This window comes from Esox lucius, chromosome 17, assembly GCF_011004845.1.
Source record: "Esox lucius isolate fEsoLuc1 chromosome 17, fEsoLuc1.pri, whole genome shotgun sequence".
NCBI classification, from domain to species: Eukaryota; Metazoa; Chordata; class Actinopteri; order Esociformes; family Esocidae; genus Esox; species Esox lucius.
In genome coordinates this window covers 2,659,003-2,680,561 of record NC_047585.1, presented here as the reverse complement: position 1 = coordinate 2,680,561, position 21,559 = coordinate 2,659,003, and the positions used below count along the sequence as shown (strand labels likewise).

Here is a 21,559-nt window from a genome sequence, read left to right as displayed (position 1 = left end):
TGAGAGCGAAAACCTGCAGACACTCAGCCCTCTGTGGAACTGTATGGACACCCCTGTTCAAAATTGTTGCTATGATGAATTCACTGACAGGGACCCTTTCCCTACCGGACAATCACTGTGGGCATAGTAAGCTTGTTCATGGAACACATCATCATCCATAGCAACGGGGTCAATCCAACCCTTTCTCTTAGCTTAAGACTTATCCTCTTTCCTTAGTAAAAGTTGGTCTTAGCAGCTTTGTGAATAGGTTAAGAGAAAACTCTTAGCTAGGAATGTTTAGTGCTGTTTAGGAGTCCCCCTGCTTGTAAGAAAACCCCAGATTTGTAGACTCTAGGTTAACGTAGCACCATCTAATGGAGTTTCTGGAAGATTCCACAGAAAGTATCAATATTAAATTTCATGTCTTACATGCTTGCTGGATGACCTCATGAGGGTATAACTGATCCCAAAATATTTATGATCTGTATTAGAGCATAGTCGATTAATTCATATTGAGTCCATTAAAATTCAACATATCTAATCACAATTAGGTACATTTCAACCAGGGAGTTATAGTTAAAACAAACCTGTGATAAATGTTTTATTGTACAACCTTGTGTGATTGTACAATAGTTGAGTAACTGAAAAGGTTAATTAACATGTTTGACCAGAATAATCAGTAAAACACAGATATTTGACATTACCACTACCATTAAAAAAATATTGCCTTAGCATAACATTACAAAAGCAATGCAAACACAAATTTACTTCATGACATAATGAGGCTCTAATCAAACTGGGGTGAATATTAGAATTGGAAACACTGCAGATACCAAAGCAAACAAATTTACAGCCCCTACTACTTCAAGATACAAAGTGATTGCGCTATTCCAGCCACAAAGGTATGTAGTTACGGTTTGATTCCACTGAAATGTTTCAGTTGAGGTTAAAAATTGATTCATCCTTGATATATATAAAAAAAAAAAGTAGCACCATAGTAGCATGACTCAGATTTCATTCAAAACAGCACATGAAATATGTAGATACTACACATAATTGCTGCCTCAGTGACATGGAGGGATATAAACTGCCATGAACAAACTTTTTTTGCGATGATGCACCGTCCATAGTTCATAAAGCAAAAGGGTTAAAAGATCATTCTAGATGGACCACACAGAGGGAGAAAAAATTAAATTCAGTCTTTTTAAAGTTAAACTATTTAAAAGCAATGTTTAGGTTCATGACAGAGACAAAACATGGGGGAAGAAAAGTAGACAAAAATAATAAAAAGTGTTAACAAGAGAAAGCTACAGAACCATGCTGTAGGAAGGGTGTGTAGACTAGGCAAGAGACACGATTGAGTTGTTGGCACTGGGCAGGTGTCAGTGGTGGGCACGCTCGCTGACCACATCCTGCAGCCTTTTGAGCAACACATCCTCACTCTCTGGACAAACCCGTTTGGTGGGGGACTCGGCAGAGTAGTCGCCCTCCATGGAAAAGGCCCTTTTCCTGCTCACCCCTCCCTGGCGAATCATCCTGTTGATGTCGGTTAGCTCCTAGGGAGGGAAATACAGGTGAGCTAAAACTGACATTTACAAAGGTTTCTTACGCAACAGAACGTGAAGCTCTCGAGCCAAAAGGGAACTGATACATAAATTGTGAAGGATCACCGAGCAATTTTCAGAAACAAATACTTCCTTTAATGGCCAGAAACTCATCATGAAGTGGCCAACCTCTGAACACTAATTGAAAACATTGTTTGCCCTGGACTGAGGATTATGAGTACATTTGTACAAGCAACCTAATTTAAGGTAAACAATTTTCAGCTAAATGCCTGCGTAAGGTGTGGGGAGACATACTTTAGAGGGGCTGCCATTGATCCTGTAGGTGTATGCTGAGTTGGGGGTCAGGCAGGAGCCACTCTTGTGCGGGGACACATAAATGGAGTGTCTCTGGGAGATGCGGCGTGGCGACAGGGGCTGGGCTCTCACCAAGGGGAATGGGGACAGAGGAGGTGCCTCCATCTGGAAGAGGGAACAACAGAGGAGACAAAAACTACTGGAGCTGCAGGTTATGACTAGCCCTCTAATGTCTGACTGCTTTAACAGGCATCAACAGCCAATGACAATTGGATCACCACTGCAGCAATAAGAAAGTACACATGTAGGGGTTTATAGGTCTGGGGTAGGTTTATACCCTGTTGTCTGTGCTGGTGGCAGCATATCGGAGGGCGAATCCTTTCATCTTCAGAACATAGACAGAGTTGTAGAACTGGATGAGGTCGCCACGCTCCTCCCCTTGATACATGGGGCTCTCCTTGATGCTGCTCCGGTTGGCTTTCTCAGCAGCTGAGAGATAAGGCGGGAGTGGTAAATGCTCAGAACACTGAGGCCAAAGCTCACTGCCTGCCATGTCAATTGGAATATAGCTTAAACATTTCAGACTGCTGTACAGTGATTTGGTTAACACTCTGTGTGATTCAGTTCAATTCGACTTCAGAATTCCCATCAGTGTGAATCTGGCTTTGACCAGACAGGCCGCAGATAGAAGTGAGTTTTCGGGTATCGAGGGGACTTACATTCTCCCCCAAAGGTGGGATCAACTTCCATGTTCTCATTTGAAGGTGGTGCTGGTTTGCTGTAGGGCTTGATGAGGACACTACGGTAGACCTGTGTAGTAGATACACAAGAACATGTTACTTCAATGCACAGCTTTGAATAAAAACACAGGAGTTCAGAAAAATATAAAATGTAACTGACTTACATGACTGCTGGCTTGAGGTTGACTTCGGTAACATTTCATGATGTCCTGGAACGAGTGGGCATCTTTCGTAATCTAGAACAGCATTCATTGAGAATATTAATATGGTTTTAAAAGGTGTTAAGTTACAGAAGATGGGTGAATTACTACAGAATTATGTTTCATTCAAAACAAATAACCCTTGCTTGACTATTTACTTTTGGTTTTATCCACCTTCTTAAAACAGCTGAAAGCTAATATTACAGCCAGTGTCACATTATAAAAAGCCTTCAATCCCTTATTCCATTATTTCCAGAATTCCTCCCTCAAATTAACCCTAATTGCTCCACAGGAAGTTGCTGTAAATGATAATGTTTTTGGTCAACTTACCTGGTAAAATAAGAAAAGAAAATGTTACTGACATGTTGTCATTATTTGTTATTCACAGTGTGGTCTTGTTTGTCCAAACACAGTTCAATTTTCAGACATCGCTATAGAAATTTTACAAATGTGACTTTGATACCAAATATTCTATGACATGAAAATGACCACATCTTTGTAATTGCTTGTCAGAAAATGCAGAAAAGAGTTTAATATTATTCCATGAAAACCCATATTAATAAGAATGTGTCAGTTCCATTTTCATTCCACACCGGCCATCTCATTCAAATAATTGAGTTTACAGACAGTGATAAAAGAATGACTTTACAGGGATTTTGTGGCTTTATTGAATGCTTTCTAAAGATGTAAAGATTTTACGGCAAATGTAAAATCTGGGTAGTCTTAACATTTGAGAATATAGTCCTGATGAAACAACCATGAACAGGTTACCACCTTCACACCTTCTCCCAGTTTCACACATGAAGTAGAAAAACACCACACCACTGAGATTAGCTCAAAAGGAAGAACAGAAATCAACAACCAAATAAAACCAGCATTACAAGCTGTAGCTACTGAAAAACTTGCCTATAACCCATTTAACCAATGACATGAACGCCTCCCTCTTGCAATTTAGGCTGTTTTAACTAGCTAGCACACCAAACGAATAATGGACACTACTCACCTCTTTTATACACTTCTATATCCTTTTCACCACAAATCAATAGAGTTTGGCCTGGCTGATTATCTGTGCCGATTTTGGATTCTTAGTAATTTGTCTGTTATCGGCCAAGCCGATAATCCCTTTCATGTAGCTGATCAATATGCTACATTGGGGCACCGATCAAAAAGTTGCTGCCAGCCACCGCTAACAGGTAGGTGTCATCTGTCATCAAAAGAAATACTGCTGCAGTTATTCAGGACCCTTTCATTATTCAGCGGTCCTAAGAACAATCTAGCAAAGTATTTTTGTATTTGAGCCTGTTTAAATTTACAGCAGTAGTTTGATTTGCGTCACAGTTTAATATCGAAGGCCTTCATTCACCAGCTCTGACAATGGGTCACAGACATTCATTTTATATTATTTTAAGCAACCTGTTATCTAGCTTTTTGAAGCATGTTTGTTATCTTGGCATGTTAGTTAGCGTCAACCCCCCAGAAAATTGGTTGGCACAATAGCAAAGTCTTATTTAGATGTGGGAGTTAACATGAACCAAAGTTTGCAAATCATTAACAATTTATTCACACAAGTAACTTGGCTAGCTAAATTAGCAAATAGTATTAGCCATTAGTAAATCTACTGGTGTTAGCCTTTGTTATTATCTAGAGAATAACTCATTTACAGTTGGGTGTTCAGCTACAAATCAGCTAGCTAGTACCATCCCTTTCCAGTCTACATCCACAACAGGCAAACCACAATTATCGGCATGAGATATTTGCATCAGCAATTCTATAGTTATTAGTGAAGTATTAATTGGGCATGGCGAGATTGTAAAATATCTCCTGCCGCCAACAAAGTAAATCATAGCGATATTCATTTCACTATAGATGTGCTTTCATACTCAATGCAAAGGTTCCCTGCTTTTCAACCAAAATAGATTGCTGCACTCTATTCGAAAATGTATTAGAAATGTAAAAAAATATAAATAAAGTTGTGTCTGTGTCGTATGTGGAATTCTTCCAGTGTACATTTTATTCAAATTTAAAGATGGGAAATATGGGCATATAAAATTGTTTATCGGCCACTTCAATGCCAAAATATCAGCATCAACATAAAAAAAAAATGTATATTAGTCTAACGCTACAAATCAGTACATTGGAGAATTGTACAATAATTTAGTGAATTTCAATTTATTCCACAAACAATACTCTAGATCATGGAATGTTTATTCAAGTCAAACCTGTATCTAAAATCTCATTTAAAGCTGGTTTCATAGCATACGGATTAAAAATGTAGTACATTTTACATATATTAAGATTAGTTGATTTATATACACAGTGAGGGAAAAAGTATTTGATCCCCCGCTGATTTTGTACATTTGCCCACTGACAAACAAATGAGCATTTTAAAGGGAGGTTTATTTGAACAGTGAGAGACATAAGAACAAAAAAATCCAGAAAAACACATTCATTCATTTTATGAATTGATTTGCATTTTAATGAGTGAAATAAGTATTTGATCCCCTCTCAATCAGAAATATTTCTGTCTCCTAGGTATCTTTTATATAGGTAACGAGCTGAGATTAGGAGCACAATTAAAGGGAGACACCTGTCCACAGAAGCGATCAGATTCCAAACTCTCCACCATGGCAAAGACCAAAGAGCTGTCCAAGGATGTCAGGGACAAGATTGTAGACCTACACAAGGCTGGAATGCGCTACAAGACCATCGCCAAGCAGCTTGGTGAGAAGGTGACAACAGTTGGTGCGATTAATCGTAAATGGAAGAAACACAAAAGAACTGTCAATCTCCCTCGGTCTGGGGCTCCAAGCAAGATCTCACCTCGTGGAGTTGCAATGGTCATGAGAACGGTGAGGAATCCACCCAGAACTACACAGCCAGATCTTATCAATGATCAAGGCGGCTGGGACCACAGGCAACAAAGGAGTGGCTCAAGAAGAAGCACATTAATTATTATTGGTGGTGATGTCTGACAGAGTTTTTCCCTGAAAATGTGCTAAATTCTATTCAATTTCAACAACAGACAGTCACCACAAAATAAAAATAAAAAAACCGGGGGGAAAAACCCAGAACTGTGACTGAAAGAGTTTGACCTGGGATGTATTTCACCAGTTTAAAAAATTAAATAAAAAGAAAGACAGGTCAAAAAAGACAGGCAGGCTGTGAAGGAAAAGAAAGCCAAGGTACAATAATACAAAGAAGGGGAAGAGCATTGGGAAAAATGCCAAAAAAGCAGAATAGGGCAGTGTGGCAAGTTCGCCACACTGCCTTTACACTATATTATGTAATTGCATGGAAAGTATCTGTACAATGTCCAGTTCACAATTGTTTCATGAATTTGTTAACAAGCTGGATCACAATGATAATTGTGGTGTGATTGTTAATCGTTGACCGTTTTTTGTACTGTTGTTCAAAATGGTTAAGGCAAGTAAAAGTACTGTATTTTAAATGTACTAAATAAAGTAATTAATGCCGATTCCTTCACTTATGTGAAGACGAAATGTAGAATTGCGCATCAGGGCGGAATATTTAACCTGAAGTCTAGCAAGTAGTAGAGTTTGTGCAAATCTGAAATCTATAGATTAAGAGCCTAATGAATTGGTCAATGGACAGATTTATTTTCATGAACTTTAACAGTAAAACCTTAAACTGTTGCATGTTGTGTTTATATTTATGTTCAGTATATTAGCAGCAAGGTAAATAAAAACAAATGAGGAAAGGTCAGTGAATTATTTCTGTTTTGACACTGGGTCCTGCAATCTCATGCCCAAACCAGGCCTGATTTGACAGAGCAAGACTGGACAGTGTATGAGCTGTCAGCTGAATGAGAGCACATTTCAGTTCACCTAGTAGAAACAAGAGCACAAGTCTGTGGTGCAGGCTTTTCTGTTGGGCAAATTCTAATTGCAGTTATGTTATAGTTTGGATGTCTTCACTATTATTCTACAATGCAGAAAATAGGTAAACTAGTGGAAAAAAACAAGAGGGGGGAAAAAAAGTTCTTACCACATTAACCTACACTTTTTCCATTTAGTTTTTCCACAGAAGAGAAGACAATTGAGTAGAAGAAATGCAATATACAACAATTGGTTACATTTGAATATACAAAGGATATACAATGTTTTTAAGGATTTGTGTTTTGTAATTAATAAAGAGTAACCAAACAACTATTAATGAATGGTATTGCAGTTCCAACCGTAATGTCTATAGAAGTGTTTATTCACTGTCTGTCTAAAAATAACAGTAATAGGGTAAAGATCATGATCCATCTGACTTTTTTGTATACGTTTCTCTTCTTTATGTGTCATGTTTATTTGTATTTTTATTAATGTGGTTCTATATGTTGCCATCTTGAATGTCAGTTGAATGTCGTTGGCATTGGTTCCCAGACTCATCCGGTAAAATAATGGATAAATCATAATGAAAGTCAACATCAATATATTTTAAAACGAAAAGTATGTTGCTAAACTCATTCAGTGAATCCAGAAAACAGCGTCTCAAGGTTAATTTAGCAGATGCTCTTACCGAAGGGCTTAGAAATAAATGTATTCCAAACAAAACTTGTGCGAATCCATCCCCTCAGTGCTTTAGTACCTTAGAGATTATGTAGATAGCGCAGAGAAGGAGCTGATCCAGGTGTCGGTCCTTCATCAGCTCCGGACTCTGGACAATGGAGTGCTCAAAGCACGTCCAGATCTTGCCCCTCAGCTCTGCTGAGATGTCCAGCCTCACGCACAGGTCTCTAAGTCTCACACTGGCCAGGTGGTACACCTATGATGACAGACAGAAAGAATGATGGTGGGAGGGACAAGATGTTTTTTAATAGGCTAAAGATATACAATGAACAAAGTAAACACCACCATGGGCAGACAAAGCAGATTATGCCTTGTCCTGAGAGTTCTCCACTGACCTTGATGTGTTCCCATAGTATTTCCAATGTTTTGGTCGAGGTCCATTGATCTAGGGACCAGTTTCGCAAAGACATTAAGCCTAGTCCTGGACAAAAAAAAAATCTAACTCAGAGGAACTGGACCAGTCTTAATATTTATCCACAAAAACGGCACCAAAAGTGAAAGATCTGGGTTATGTGCTAGTGATTAGTCTACGATCCAACATTATTAATTAGTTGTGCTGGGTGTAAATCATTTTTTAAGGCTCTGTAGATGACTGTGCATCCCAACTAGGGCTTATATGAGCCAGATCGCAAGTATTTTTACAACAACAATCTTTATGCACAATATTTTGATTCCAAAATCATGTTTTCAATCTGAATAAGGGATTTTTACACCAATGTCAGAAACATCAACAAATACCATGCAAATGATGTCCGTTTCCATCCGTCAGCATGTCTAGACATTAACATGTTTTATTCACTTATTTGTTGCATCAACTCTGATCGACAAGACATTTTTATTTAAAATGTTTTACTAATATTGTAAGGCGACTTTTGTCATTTCAATCCATATTTCCTAATTAGATAATGCGCTTTAATGGATAGACATTTTGTCCCATTGCATATTAAGATTTGAAAATAAAAAGAATTAACTGAAAACTGAAACATGTTTCGTTACATGAGGAAGGCCATTTCAAATAACTACAATATTAGCAGCAGAGCGAAAGGTGAAAAGTAATTGTCATTGCTTTGTGGTTGCGTTTTGTGGAGAGTTATCGTTAACAACATTAAGTGGTAGTTCCAAAGCCAAAACACAAGTGCGCCTAGTGATGGCCATTCAAGGCTTCATTAGCGTCATTTTAGCAGCAGGATATTGAGCTGGCAGCACTCAGATTTTCTTTTAAAATCACAATAAAAGCCATCATTGAAATGTATAAGGCAATATTAGTTAATCTAGTCTGTGAAAAAGAACAGAAGCATAACATTGGAACAGATATTAAACATAAAATTAGAAAACTAGATTGTTAACTATATTACTGGATATATTTCAATGATGGTTAGCACTGCTAGCATAATATCCTGCTTCTAGAACAGTAATGAAGCCTCGGATGACCATCACTAATTGCACCGCTCTAGACACATTTTGGTTTTGAGAGAAAAAAAGAGGTGAATTGCCAAATTGCACCAGAAAAGGTAGCACTCAAAAGCACAAACACCACAAAAATGTCTCCAAATCGCCAGATGTATTACAATATTATTAGGCTTACACTATAATAGTGGCATACAATTTAAAATATACACAATTATATTGTTAATCACAATTATTTGTGCGACAATTGACAGCCCTAATCTCAACGTTGCCTGAGAACCAATTCACGTTTACAATAGCCACCTGGGAGAAATTAGGCTCATCGGTCATCTGAAATTAGGCTCACATTCTGGGATTCTATCTAGCAAGAAACTGGGAACTGGTCAGAAGCTTGGCTGCTAGGCTACCTGCTGCCACCGGGTGGCACCCTCGTCCCAATAAAGTGCAATAATAGAGTACTGCAGTGATTCTCCAACCATTTCTCAAACAGCCATTAATATTTTACAATGCGTTTGCCACCCTGAACCTGCTACCCTGATTGGTCAGTTGACCAGTTCATTCAGGTGTGCTAGTTTAGGAGGGGATTGAAATGGAACAGAAGGCAGCCACCAGAAGAGGTTTCAGAAATAGGTTTGAGTAGGGAAAGTTTAGGACGTGGAATGTGTATCCTCTCACCTTCCTGAAAAAGAGGGCCAAGGAGCCTGTCCGTCGGGGCCGGCTTTGCTGAGGGTCAGGCTGGGCCTGGGGGGCGGGGCTGGGTCGGTTGGGAGAGGCAGTCAGGAGGACCTGGGCTGTAATGGGGCTGCCGGGTTCCCGTCCAGACTGGACCTGGATCAGTGTGATTCCTCCCATATCATTACCTGAGGGTCACAAGCAAACTATGTACTGAAACACTGTCACAAAATCATGTCCCAAAAACAATGCGGGAGGGTAGTATGTAGGAGGGTTGGTTTGTGGGAGTATCGGCTAAATTGTCTATAAAACGTTTTTTTCTTTCCTTTCTTCTAAAATAGGCTGATGCATTCTAGCATTCAAAGTTAATTTGCTAGATGAGAGTATGCAAACTTTTCGATTTGTCGGAGATTCATACAGTACACAGGATTGCAGATAAGTGCATTTGCATGTTTTGTAAAGACTCAGTAAAGGCAGACTAATAACAATGCATCTGATAGTATAAGTGGGTGTAAATATTACTATGATCGGTGTGGTCATGAAAGCGCTACCTTGCAGTGGAATACTGAGCTGCTGACCGTTGGCTGTGGTCATGTCAATCTTCAGTGTCCCTCCAGGGGAGAATGTGAGCCTCTTGGCCAGCGAAGGGGACTGCTGGGTCTGTGGGCCGCTGTCATCCCCAAACAAGCGCCGCTTAGCACTGCCTGCCGCCGGGGAGCTGTAGCGGTCATGGACAGATAAAGGAGATGGGGGGACGTCTAGGGGAAAAGGACAGTCAAGATTACATTTAACCTGCATTGTTTACTCAGTCGGATCCACAGAAAAGCTGGGCTCATGACCGGGCTCTACAAAGATAGTTGTAATTTCATATGCCATGGTTCTGTGACATTGACTAGGTTCAATAGAGCTGGTACCATTTACATGTACAGCCTCCTGCGGCTAAAATGGATACCATGTGAGGTCACCCAACTGTATGAATCCAAACAGTCTCACTCCAGGGGCTGACTGAGTACACAGACCTCAAATACTGACATGCAAACAAGAAACATCAACACAATAGCTCTTCCTCAATTAATCTTCCATCTATTCCTAGCCACCCTTCCACTGGCCTCTTCCTGAAAGGAGAGGGTCCTTGTACCATCTACTACACTATGCAAATGAGTGAGCGGAGCCATTGACTCACCTTTGCGTGCGCTGCCCAGGCCCGCCCTAAACTCCCGGATGCGGGGGTGGATGATGGGGGAAAGCGCTACCAGTGGGAGATGAGAGGGTCCGGTGCTGTTCCCAGTGTCAAAACTACTGGGAAAGTTCACCTGGATACAACAGAGGGGAGATTCACTTAGGAAGAGAATCATCACAAACAATTTACAGAGTCTGTGACAACTGCTTATGGGGATTCTCATTTGTAGCTAGGATTACGTACTTCCACAAACATAGCAAGCCATATGAAAGTGTATACTTTTTTAAACTGTCTTTAATAGCTTCCATTTGCAACTCAGGTGTGAGCAAAGTACTTTACAAAGTAAATGTGTTATGAGCTAGGCAGAATTACACACTAGCTTCAGTACTTCAAATACCTTCAAAAATACCCAGGCATTCAGACAGGCTTTATTAGAAAGTACTGTATTTGCAGTAATTTAATTTAAGAAGGCATTTTACAAATACATTTTGTTGTGTTTAAAAAACTAAAAAACTTTGATAACACCACATGAAAACATTTCACATCTTGGTTTGTATGTCAAACAAAAAGGTAATTAGGCATAAAAACCAATACCTGGGCGGTGGGGATAAGTATTCACCCAAGTTTATACTTGGACCCGCCTCTGGTAGCAATTACATCCAAACCCTTGCTTTTACAGAAAGACCTGAAAGGTCCTTGGTGTTCTGTGCTTGTTTGGATACCCTTTAGGGGCCTTCAAAAACAGTTTAATTTAATCTGAGCTCATGTGACAATATTACACAGGTGAACAAAGGGGTCAGTGGTGATGAAATAAATTAAATAAAAATCAAATTTGAATGAAAAATGAACACTACACTTTCCTTCAGAATGCAATTGACTTAAATCAGGAATAGTGCAAAATATTGGTTTCAATACAGCAGCTGCTGTATGACCAGTGAAATATTATTAGGTACATCGCAGAACAGACTGTCATTAAACTCAGATGCTGTGCTTCATTAGCATGAACTTTGTAAACAATTAATTTACAGCAGGCATTTACATCAAATCCTCAGATAATTTAGACCATACATTTTGCTGTAACCACTCAAATGCTAGTAAAAACCCTTGTTTTGGGATGTGCAGTACAAAATGAACACAGAACCTGTTTTCTATTATAACAATTTCAATACATTAAAGTCCAAGTTGCATTATATCCTAGTCTCATTGCAACAATTCCCAGCAGGCTTGAAAGATTATATGCATGTCTATCAAAGCACATCACACCATTCAGCTTCTTATGACACTTTAGAGAACACATTTTGTAGCCACAACCCTGATCAACAGCAGCTGGCTGACATGGCCTGGATGGTGCAGAGCCAATTCACAATGCCACAAACAAGGCCTGCAGATATATACCGCGACTGGGATTTGAATGCCATTACTGGGCATTTACCTCCTCCACAGTAGGGACCTTGTTGTTCGCCTGCTGCAGGGACTCCCACAGCACCGAATCTGCGGTCCAAGCTCGACATTCCAGCACCTGTTCCTCAATGGAGTTCAGGTGCTTCACCATGTCCCGGGACAGACCCTCCTCCGAGCGGATGAACACCTCGATAACCTGGAGGAGACAAGGAAGGGGGCCAGACATGCAACATTACATGATTTTTGTCATTAAAAGGATTAAATTCATTCAGCTGCCAACTGATCTAGCATCCGGTTGGTGTCTGTGTGTAGATGTGAAAGGTTGGATTATGGCATGCCTGTATATATACAGAGGGGAGAACAAGTATTTGATACACTGCCGATTTTGCAGGTTTTCCCACTTACAAAGCATGTAGAAGCAGAGGTGGGGGACTCGAATCACATGACTTGACTCGAGTCTGACTGGAGTCACAATTTTCAGGACTTGTGACTTGCTTGATTAAAGTATCAAAATGACTTGACTTTGATTTGAGAACAAGTTACTTGAGACTTGACCTGAAGTGGAAGACTCGACAATGACTTGAACTTATAATAAACAAACAGCAATAAAATGATTTTATATGTTGTGACATCAGCACCACTAATCAGCGTATGTGCCTTTAACGCTGCACAATTCAAACCGCGCCAAACATGGCAGACAGTAACGTTAGTCGAGCTCCACAAATAGTATCGTTTGGATACAAGGACTTTGAACTGGACCATGTGAATAAAAAAACATTTGCCAGATGCTAAATATGCAAAAACGTCAAATTTCATTCGTCATTTTAAGAACCACAAGGAAAGGTAAGAAAGTAATCTCTTTATATTCAGTTTCACTAAGATCTATAACGATTAAGTTACTAATGTAATGAAATAATATTTTGTTTGTCATAATTTGGCCTTGGTTGCATATTATGTTAGTTTTTTTCTTGTTAGAAATGTGACCATTATCATTACTGAATACGTCTGGTAAATAGATGTAAGGGAATTGGACTATAACAGTGGCATAGCCTGAATTTTAATGTTGATGGGCATCTTAAAATGAGCGGGCATGTATATTATTACACGTAGGCTATAATGTCTGTATTAAATGTGCGCATTTTCAAGTGTTTGTGGACTGCGTGTGGAAACTTAAAAGCATTGTGCTTACACCATAACAGTTAACTTTACTGCATGAAAGGCTAACATGGAGGCGCAGATGTGATTACTAGCACCTAAACATTTCGAAGAGTTTTATTTCTTTACTCATACAGACAAGAATAATTACAGCGTAATTACATATTAGGCAGTTTTTCAGTCACAATAATTAGTTTATAAGGTTGTTATTATTAGCCCTTATTACATGGATTGGCTGAATTCCAGTGCAGAATGCGTGTTATTTCTTGATAACAGACCGTTGCCATGAAAAACAGCGTGTTGCTATGGACGCAGCAGGATTCTAACCAGAGACGGAACGGTATTTGATTTTGAAATCGAGCTTTGCACCGAGCGCACGTCAGAAACAGAGGACAGTGTGTGTGTGTTCATCTCTTTAGTATTGTGACTTGACTTGAAACTTATAAGGACTCGACTTGACTTGCTTAGGGTGAACCCTTGACTTGACTTGCTTGATTTATCTGAACTGTGACTTGAGACTTGACTCGAGACTTGATGGTTAAGACTTGAGACTTGCTTGGACTTGACCATGTGTGACTTGTCCCCATCTCTGTGTAGAAGTCTAATTTTATCATAGGTACTCTTCAACTGCGAGTGACGGAATCTAAAACAAAAATCCAGAAAATCACATTGTATGATTTAAGTAGTTAATTTGCATTTTATTGCATGACATAAGTATGACATCCGAAAAGCAGAACTTAATATTTGGTACAGAAACCTTTTTTTGCAATTACAGAGGTGATACATTTCCTGTAGTTCTTGACCACGTTTGCGCACAGTGCAGCAGGGATTTTGGCCCACTCCTACATACAGACCTTCTCCAGATCCTTCAGGTTTACAAACTTTCAGCTCCCCCCAAAAATGGTGTATTGGGTTCAGGTCTGGAGACTGGCTAGGCCACTCCAGGACCTTGAGATGCTTCTTACGGAGCCACTCCTTAGTTGTCCTGGCTGTGTGTTTCGGGTCGTTGTCATGCTGGAAGACCTAGCCACAACCCATCTTCAATGCTCTTACTGAGGGAAGGAGGTTGTTTGCAAAGATCTCGCGATACATGGCCCCATCCATCCTATCCGCAATACGGTGCAGTCATCCTGTCCCCTTTGCAGAAAAGCATCCCCCAAAATCTTTCCCACCTTTATGCTTCATGGTTGGGATGGCGTTCTTGGGGTGGTACTCATCCTTCTTCTTCCTCCAAACACTGCGAGTGGAGTTCAGATCAAAAAGCTCTATTTTTGTCTCATCAGACCACATCATCCAGATGGTCATTGGCAAACTTCAGACAGGCCTGGACATGAGCTGGCTTGAGCAGGGGGACATTGCGTGCGCTGCAGGATGGCGTAGTGTGTTACTAATGGTTTTCTTTGAGACTGTGGTCCCAGCTCTCTTCAGGTCATTGACCAGGTCCTGGCATGTAATTCTGGGCTGTTCCCTCACCTTCTTCATGATCATTGATGCCCCACGAGGTGATTGACCGTCATCTTGAACTACTTCCATTTTCTAATAATTGCACCAATAGTTGTTGCCTTCTCACCAAGCTGCTTGCCTATTGTCCTGTAGCCTATCCCAGCCTTGTGCAGGTCTACAATTTAATCCCTGATGTACTTACACAGCTCTCTGGTCTTGGCCATTGTGGAGAGGTTGGAGTCTGTTTGATTGAGTGTGTGGACAGGTGTCTTTTATACAGGTAATGAGTTCAAACAGGTACAGTTAATACAGGTAATGAGTGCATAACAGGAGGGCCTCTTAAAGAAAAACTAACAGGTCTGTGAGAGCCAGAAATCTTACTGGTTGGTAGGTGATCAAATACTTATGTCATGCAATAAAATGCAAATTAAATTATTTAAAAATCATACAATGTGATTTTCATCCGCAAAGAGCAGAGACGAATCTGCTCTTTGCGGATGATGTTGTCGTGTTGGCCCCTTCAATCCAGGACCTTCAGCATGCACTTGGACGGTTTGCAGCCGAGTGTGAAGCGGTGGGGATGAAAATCAGTACCTCCAAATCCGAGGCCATGGTCCTCAGTCGGAAAAGGGTGGCTTGCCCACTTCAGGTTGGTGGAGAGTGCCTGCCTCAAGTGGAGGAGTTTAAGTATCTAGGGGTCTTGTTCACGAGTGAGGGAAGGATGGAACGGGAGATTGACAGACGGATCGGTGTAGCTTCTGCAGTAATGCGGTCGATGTATCGGTCTGTCGTGGTGAAGAAAGAGCTGAGCCGCAAGGCGAAGCTCTCGATTTACCGGTCAATCTACGTTCCTACTCTCACCTATGGTCATGAGCTTTGGGTCATGACCGAAAGGACAAGATCCCGGATACAGGCGGCCGAAATTAGCTTTCTCCGCAGGGTGGCTGGGCGATCCCTTAGAGATAGGGTGAGAAGCTTGGTCACCCGGGAGGAGCTCAGAGTAGAGCCGCTGCTCCTCCACATCGAGGGGTCAGCTGAGGTGGCTTCCGTCCCACCGGGAGGAGACCCCGGGGAAGACCTAGGACACGCTGGAGGGACTATGTCTCCCGGCTGGCCTGGGAACGCCTCGGTGTCCCCCCGGAAGAGCTAGAGGAAGTGTCTGGGGAGAGGAAAGTCTGGGCATCCCTGCTTAGACTGCTGCCCCCGCAACCCGGCCCCGGATAATCGGAAGATGATGGATGGACAATGTGATTCTTTATTTTTGTCTCTCACAGTTGAAGTGTACCTATGATAACAATTATAGACTTCTACATGCTTTGTAAGTAGGAAAACCTGCAAAATCGGCAGTGTATCAAATACTTGTTCGCCCCACTGTAGTTATGTTTTTGGGAGATACTGGGTCAGGGGATGAGTAGCATTTGAAATGACCATTTTAACATGACCTGTGACACGCGCAAGTGAGTGGTTTCGTGAAGTAGGGTGGCCACTTGCCTTGAAGAAGTAGAACGGCCGTAATTTGAAGACGCTGATGATCCAAGGGAAGGTGCGCTGGGAGCTGTAGGCAAACAGCACCACCTCCAGACAGCAGGCCATCAGAGAACAGTGGAAGATGTCCTGCTCCAGCAACACCTACAAACACAGCAGAGGCTCTTTGTCTCCGATGTCACACAATCACTATGTGTCTTATCCGTGAATATGTTTGATACCACACAAGGATGTGCAATAAACAGAAAAGACGACGTACTACTGGATCTTGTCCCATAAACACACATGGTTATATTTAATCTGAAGGGTGCCATGAGAAAACACCCAGCATGACTTACAGCCATGTCTTTGCCCTGTAATCTTTTGGTCTCCTGGGCCATGACATTCTCCAGAACCTTGTAATAGAGGATTTCAGACAGCTTCATCCGGTTCTCAGCAAAGTCTAAACAAATAGGGATAAGAAAGTCCATTACTACGAAAGAGCAATATAAGAGGGGTTGCTTAATACTTTCATATTTTAATATATGTGACGTAAGCTCTCAAAGCATCTGATTCCTATTTCTGCATGCTCAATGTAATCTGTCTGTGTAGGTCTGGCATCTCACCCATGTGTGCTCCAGGCAGCTCCTCAGAGTCCTTGGTATAATTATGCTTGAAGGTCTCTCCAAGGGTTTTTACTCGGCTCACAATGGCTTCGGCGGGGTCCCTCGAACAAGACCTACAGGTAAAAAAGTAACAGCCAAAACAGTTCAACACCAGATATCCACCAATAAAATGACAGTAGCCTCCTCATTTATTTTTTGAAAATTTTACTGGCACTCAACCAATCACAAATGGGGACAATTCAGTTAAACCCAGGTCATTAACAAAGGAGGTAACTAAAAGTCAATTTCAACAGATGGTCTCAGTGGATGTAAGCTCACTTGAATATCTGTAACAGAGCCTCGCTTGGTGCATTGCGCAAGCCTGAGACCATGCTCTGGAGCCGGCTGACACTCTGCGTTGCCGAGGACACAGGGGTTACAAGCAGCTCTTTCTCCTTTAGGTACTTTCTCCCCGTCAGAGGAGTGGAAGGGGCAAGGGAGCGTTTCTACAGACACAAACACAACAGACAACGGTTTTATTTAGATTACATGACGTTTGGATACACTCCTGGAAGTGAAAGGGGATTTTGACAAGAAAATGGGCTGGTGAACAGTGAGAATAGACTCACTCATCAATTTATTCAAAAAACATTTAGCAAGATGACATTGTCAGTGCAGACAAAACAAGCAAAACACGCTGGCAACAGCGAATAGACTCACGATTTGCATAATTCTATCCATTTTGAGATAATGCTGTGAATTTGTGATAATTTAGTGCATGAAACCTACAACTCTGTCAGGCGCAGAAAGGCGAGAGAGAGACGTGTTGAATGTGCTGAAATTGACCACTGCAGACCAGGAACCCCCCCACAAGATACAATAACATACTGTTTAAGGAGGTAACCAGCACAAAAATACCACTGGGATGAAATATTTATATACATAGTCCAAATTTGTCCGAAAGCCCATCCAATGGACATGTGAACATCAGAACTGGACCAGGGAGCAATGGAAGAAGGTGGCCTGATGAATCAGGTTTCCTTTTACATCACGTGGATGGCCGGGTGCATGTGCATTGGATACCTCAAGAACACATGGGACCAGGATTCACTATGGGATGAGGCGGTCATTACTGACACTGCCTTGTAAAGCCTGATAATGGAAGTTTTCAGTGGTTTACAGGTACGTGTCTACCTCAGGAACCTCACTGCTGCTATCCCTGCATTTCAGTTGCACATGCAATTTGCCTCTTGCACATTTAGTATTGCCATTGCATTTTTGCAGATGTTACACACAAACAGAAGTCTCTCTGCATCATGGTTGCTCATGCTACCCTACTATAGTACTCCATTTGCACATCTCATATGCTACCTTGCACCCAAACAACTATTATCCAACTTGTATCATACACTCCACCGAATATTCCTCTATATGCCTTAATTGCACATTTAGTATTGCCATTTGTATTGCATTTGCCTGGATTGCACATCTACACATTCCACTGGTAATATACATATTTACTACATGTACATTTTCTGCCCTCTATTTGCACTTCTGGTTAGATGCTTACTGCATTTCGTTGTACTGTACCTTATACTGTTCAATGACAATAAAGTTGAATCTAATCTAATGGTCAATGTTACGGCCGATAGATGTATATTATATATTTATATAGACGGACATTAGGGCCGTCATAATTAACACATTAATGCATTCAATTCATTAAAAAAAATGTATGCTGCTAATTTTATTGCCATTAACGCATTTCATTTTTATATTTAGTTTTCATATTTAGTATTTGAGTTGAGCAGGAGCTTTCACTTATAGATTCGCAAAAGTGTACGGGTCACTTACTTTGGCACTTGACTTGTGCAGGAATGGTCGAGAGCGCTTCACATTGGCCTACGCATTCTTGTCATTAATCGTGTTGACTCGCTGCTTGTGATTCCTGCTGTTAAATGGATCTCTTACGCTAAGAACAGCCATGCCACGACTCTGACCCTTTTCTAGAACTGATCCCTAGACGCTGTGTGTGCAAGAATCCACCTGTTAACCATGTGTGGTAACTTATTTTATGTTGTTGCTAGCCTAAACTGGACAATAATTTTGTTACCAGTGAAATTTCCAGTATAACATTACAATCACATAGCTAACAACTTCTATGCTGAGCATAAATAAATTACATATCTGATCCTAATTACTGTTTGTGGATAAACATCTGGCCACCTTGCCTACCTTTTGCCTTTGCCTATTTAAGTAATCTACCATATGGCATTTGTAAATAATTTAAAGTGGTGCTCAAAGGTTTGCATACCCTTGGAGAATTAGTAATATATGGACCATTTGCAAAGAAAACATAAGTGAGCAGGCAAAACATTTTATTTCTTATGGTATTCACATTCAGCTGTAGGTCATAAAAGGGCACAAACAAAACATGGCAACAAAGATTTTTTTTACCATCCTCCGTTTTAAAAATGCTGCACACCTTCAGTTCTTAATACTGTGTATTGCCCCCTTTAGCATTAATGACAGCATGCAGTCTTTTGTAATCGTTAGACCCCAAATTCTTGCAGGTGGTATAGCTGTCAATTCATCTTGGCAAAATGCCTCCAGGTCATGCACCGCATGTTTGAGATCACCCTAGAGTGGCTTGATGATATTAAGGCCAGGAGACTGGTGACCACCCCAGAAACTTCACCTTTTTCTGCAGTAACCACTTGGCCTTGTGCTTAGGGTCATTGTCGTGCTGGAAAGTCCAAGAGCGTCCCATGAGCAGCTTTCGGGCAGAAAAATGCAAATTGTCTGCCAGTATTTTCCGATAACATGCTGCATTCATCTTGCCATCAATTTTCACAAGACTCCCGTGCCTTTAGAGCTCACACCTCCCAAAAACGTCAGTGAGCCACTACCATGCTTCAGTGGGTATTCTGTTCACTATAGGCCTTGTTGACCCCTCTCCAAACATAGCGCGTATAATTGTGACCACAAAGCTCTATTTTGGTCTCGGCACTCCAAATTAGTGTGCCAGAAGCTACAAGGCGTGTAAAGGTGTTGTCTGGCACATTATAACTGGGATTTTTTTGTGGCATTGGCGCAGTAAAGGCTTCTTTCTTGCAACTCAACCATGCAGCTCATTTTTGTTCAAGCATCTTCATATTGCGCTCCTAGAAACAACCAGTCTTTTTCCAGAGTAGCCTGTATTTGTCTTGAGGTTACCTGTGGGTTTTTCTTTGTTTCCCAAACAATTCTTATGGCAGTTTTGCTGAAATCTTTCTTGGTCTACCGGACCATGGCTTGGTATCAAGAGACACCCGAATTTTCCACTTCTCAATGTGATTGAAGTGTACTGACTCGATTTTGCAAGGCTTTGGATCTCTTTTTATATCCTTTTCCATCTTTATAAAAGCTCCATTACCTTGTTACGCAGATCTTTTAACAGTTATTTTCCGCTCCCCATGGCTCAGTATCTAGACAGCTCAGTGCATCCACATGAGAGCAAACAAACTCATTGACTATTTATACACAGACACTAACTGCAATTTAAAAAATAAAAAAAACACACAGGCGTGGGAAATTCACCCTGAATTGCCATTTTCACTCTTGTAGGTCACCTTGTGTCTGTAACAAGGCCAAAAATGTAAGGGTATGTAAACTTTTCATCAGGGGCATTTGGGTGATTTCTGTTATCATTATGATTTAAAAAGGCGCCAAACTACTGTGTGATAATAAGTGGCTTCATATGATCTCTATCCTTAATTAAATAAGAGGTTTTTTTTGCACGATCAGTCGTATTTTCAAAATCAATACCAAAATGTCAATTTATGTCAGGGAATGCAAACCTATGAGCACAGCTGTATATTATAATTACAGCCTTGTATTAAACACTGCCCAGTTACTTGTATTCATACGCTACAATTTTAATGGGACACTTCAAGAGGACATGCTTTTTCTGTTGCTTTGGAAGGTTCTTGCACAGGCATTGACATTTACACAAAGCAGGATACCAAAACATAAGGAAGGCCTCTTTGGGCTAGTGATGGGAAGTTCGACTCGTTTTACGAACTCTGATCTTTGAGTCATTCAGGAAAGAGTTAAAATCTTTGAGTAATTCCGTTCATTTGAGTCAGTAATGCCCATAGACCCCCCCCTCCCTCCTCCACACAGGTCTTTTCTACTTATGCAAATGCTCAGTTTAGTCTATGATTTCAACTATGTTTATCATTACAATCAAAAACCAAATACTGCATTAATTATTGTAGGCCTACCATGCACCCAATTATCGGTCATAAAAATGTCTTTATAACGCTACTATCTTTGGGAATGTAACACTGCACAAGTCAGTCATTCACAAATCGTTTACACTTACGCAAGTGCTTTGTGTATAATTAAATGTGGTCATCATCACAATAAAAATAAACATATATTCATTATTGTACCAGTCATCCAAAAATCAGTTACAAAAATGTCTTTATAATGCTGCCAGCTTTATGTCTTTGCTTACGTAAAACTAACAGCGGCAGGAAGTGAGGTAGGCTACTGAGCAGGAAGCACATTCCATGTTTTGGTAGAACTCAGCTACCAGTCGTACAAATGAGTTTTTTTGCATAATCAGTCATTTTCAAAAGCAATGCCAAATTTCACAATTTCTGCCAGGGTAACCAAATTAAAGACACATTTGGGTGTGGCCAAACATCTATCAAAAAAGATACTTGTTAGCAGGCCCTGGTCTGAAAACCACTAACCACGTTTTTGCGTAATAATCAAAGTACAACACCTCAAAAAGCATAGGTGTGATTTAGTGTTAGATAACATGCCTGCAGCTTTCCAGAGAGAGTGGCTGATGGGTGTTTTAAAAAGAATCCTAACATTGTTATAGTACT

General features: G+C 40.7%; 1 protein-coding gene across 1 annotated transcript in view; it reads right to left on the bottom strand.

The window, feature by feature from the left end:
- Positions 1–566: 566 nt before the first annotated feature.
- rbl1 (retinoblastoma-like 1 (p107)) overlaps positions 567–21,559 on the bottom strand; it is a 37,537-nt gene continuing 16,544 nt past the window's right edge. The window contains exons 9-22 of the mRNA XM_010865003.4: positions 17,019–17,185; positions 16,701–16,813; positions 16,434–16,537; positions 16,102–16,239; positions 12,044–12,208; positions 10,615–10,744; positions 9,983–10,189; positions 9,435–9,619; positions 7,372–7,548; positions 2,743–2,814; positions 2,558–2,648; positions 2,176–2,327; positions 1,839–2,003; positions 567–1,535 (exon numbers count right to left, since the gene is read on the bottom strand). Coding sequence (XP_010863305.1) covers positions 1,362–1,535; positions 1,839–2,003; positions 2,176–2,327; positions 2,558–2,648; positions 2,743–2,814; positions 7,372–7,548; positions 9,435–9,619; positions 9,983–10,189; positions 10,615–10,744; positions 12,044–12,208; positions 16,102–16,239; positions 16,434–16,537; positions 16,701–16,813; positions 17,019–17,185 — 2,040 coding nt within the window. The 3' untranslated portion in view covers positions 567–1,361. The remainder of the gene's footprint in view (positions 1,536–1,838; positions 2,004–2,175; positions 2,328–2,557; positions 2,649–2,742; positions 2,815–7,371; positions 7,549–9,434; positions 9,620–9,982; positions 10,190–10,614; positions 10,745–12,043; positions 12,209–16,101; positions 16,240–16,433; positions 16,538–16,700; positions 16,814–17,018; positions 17,186–21,559) is intronic.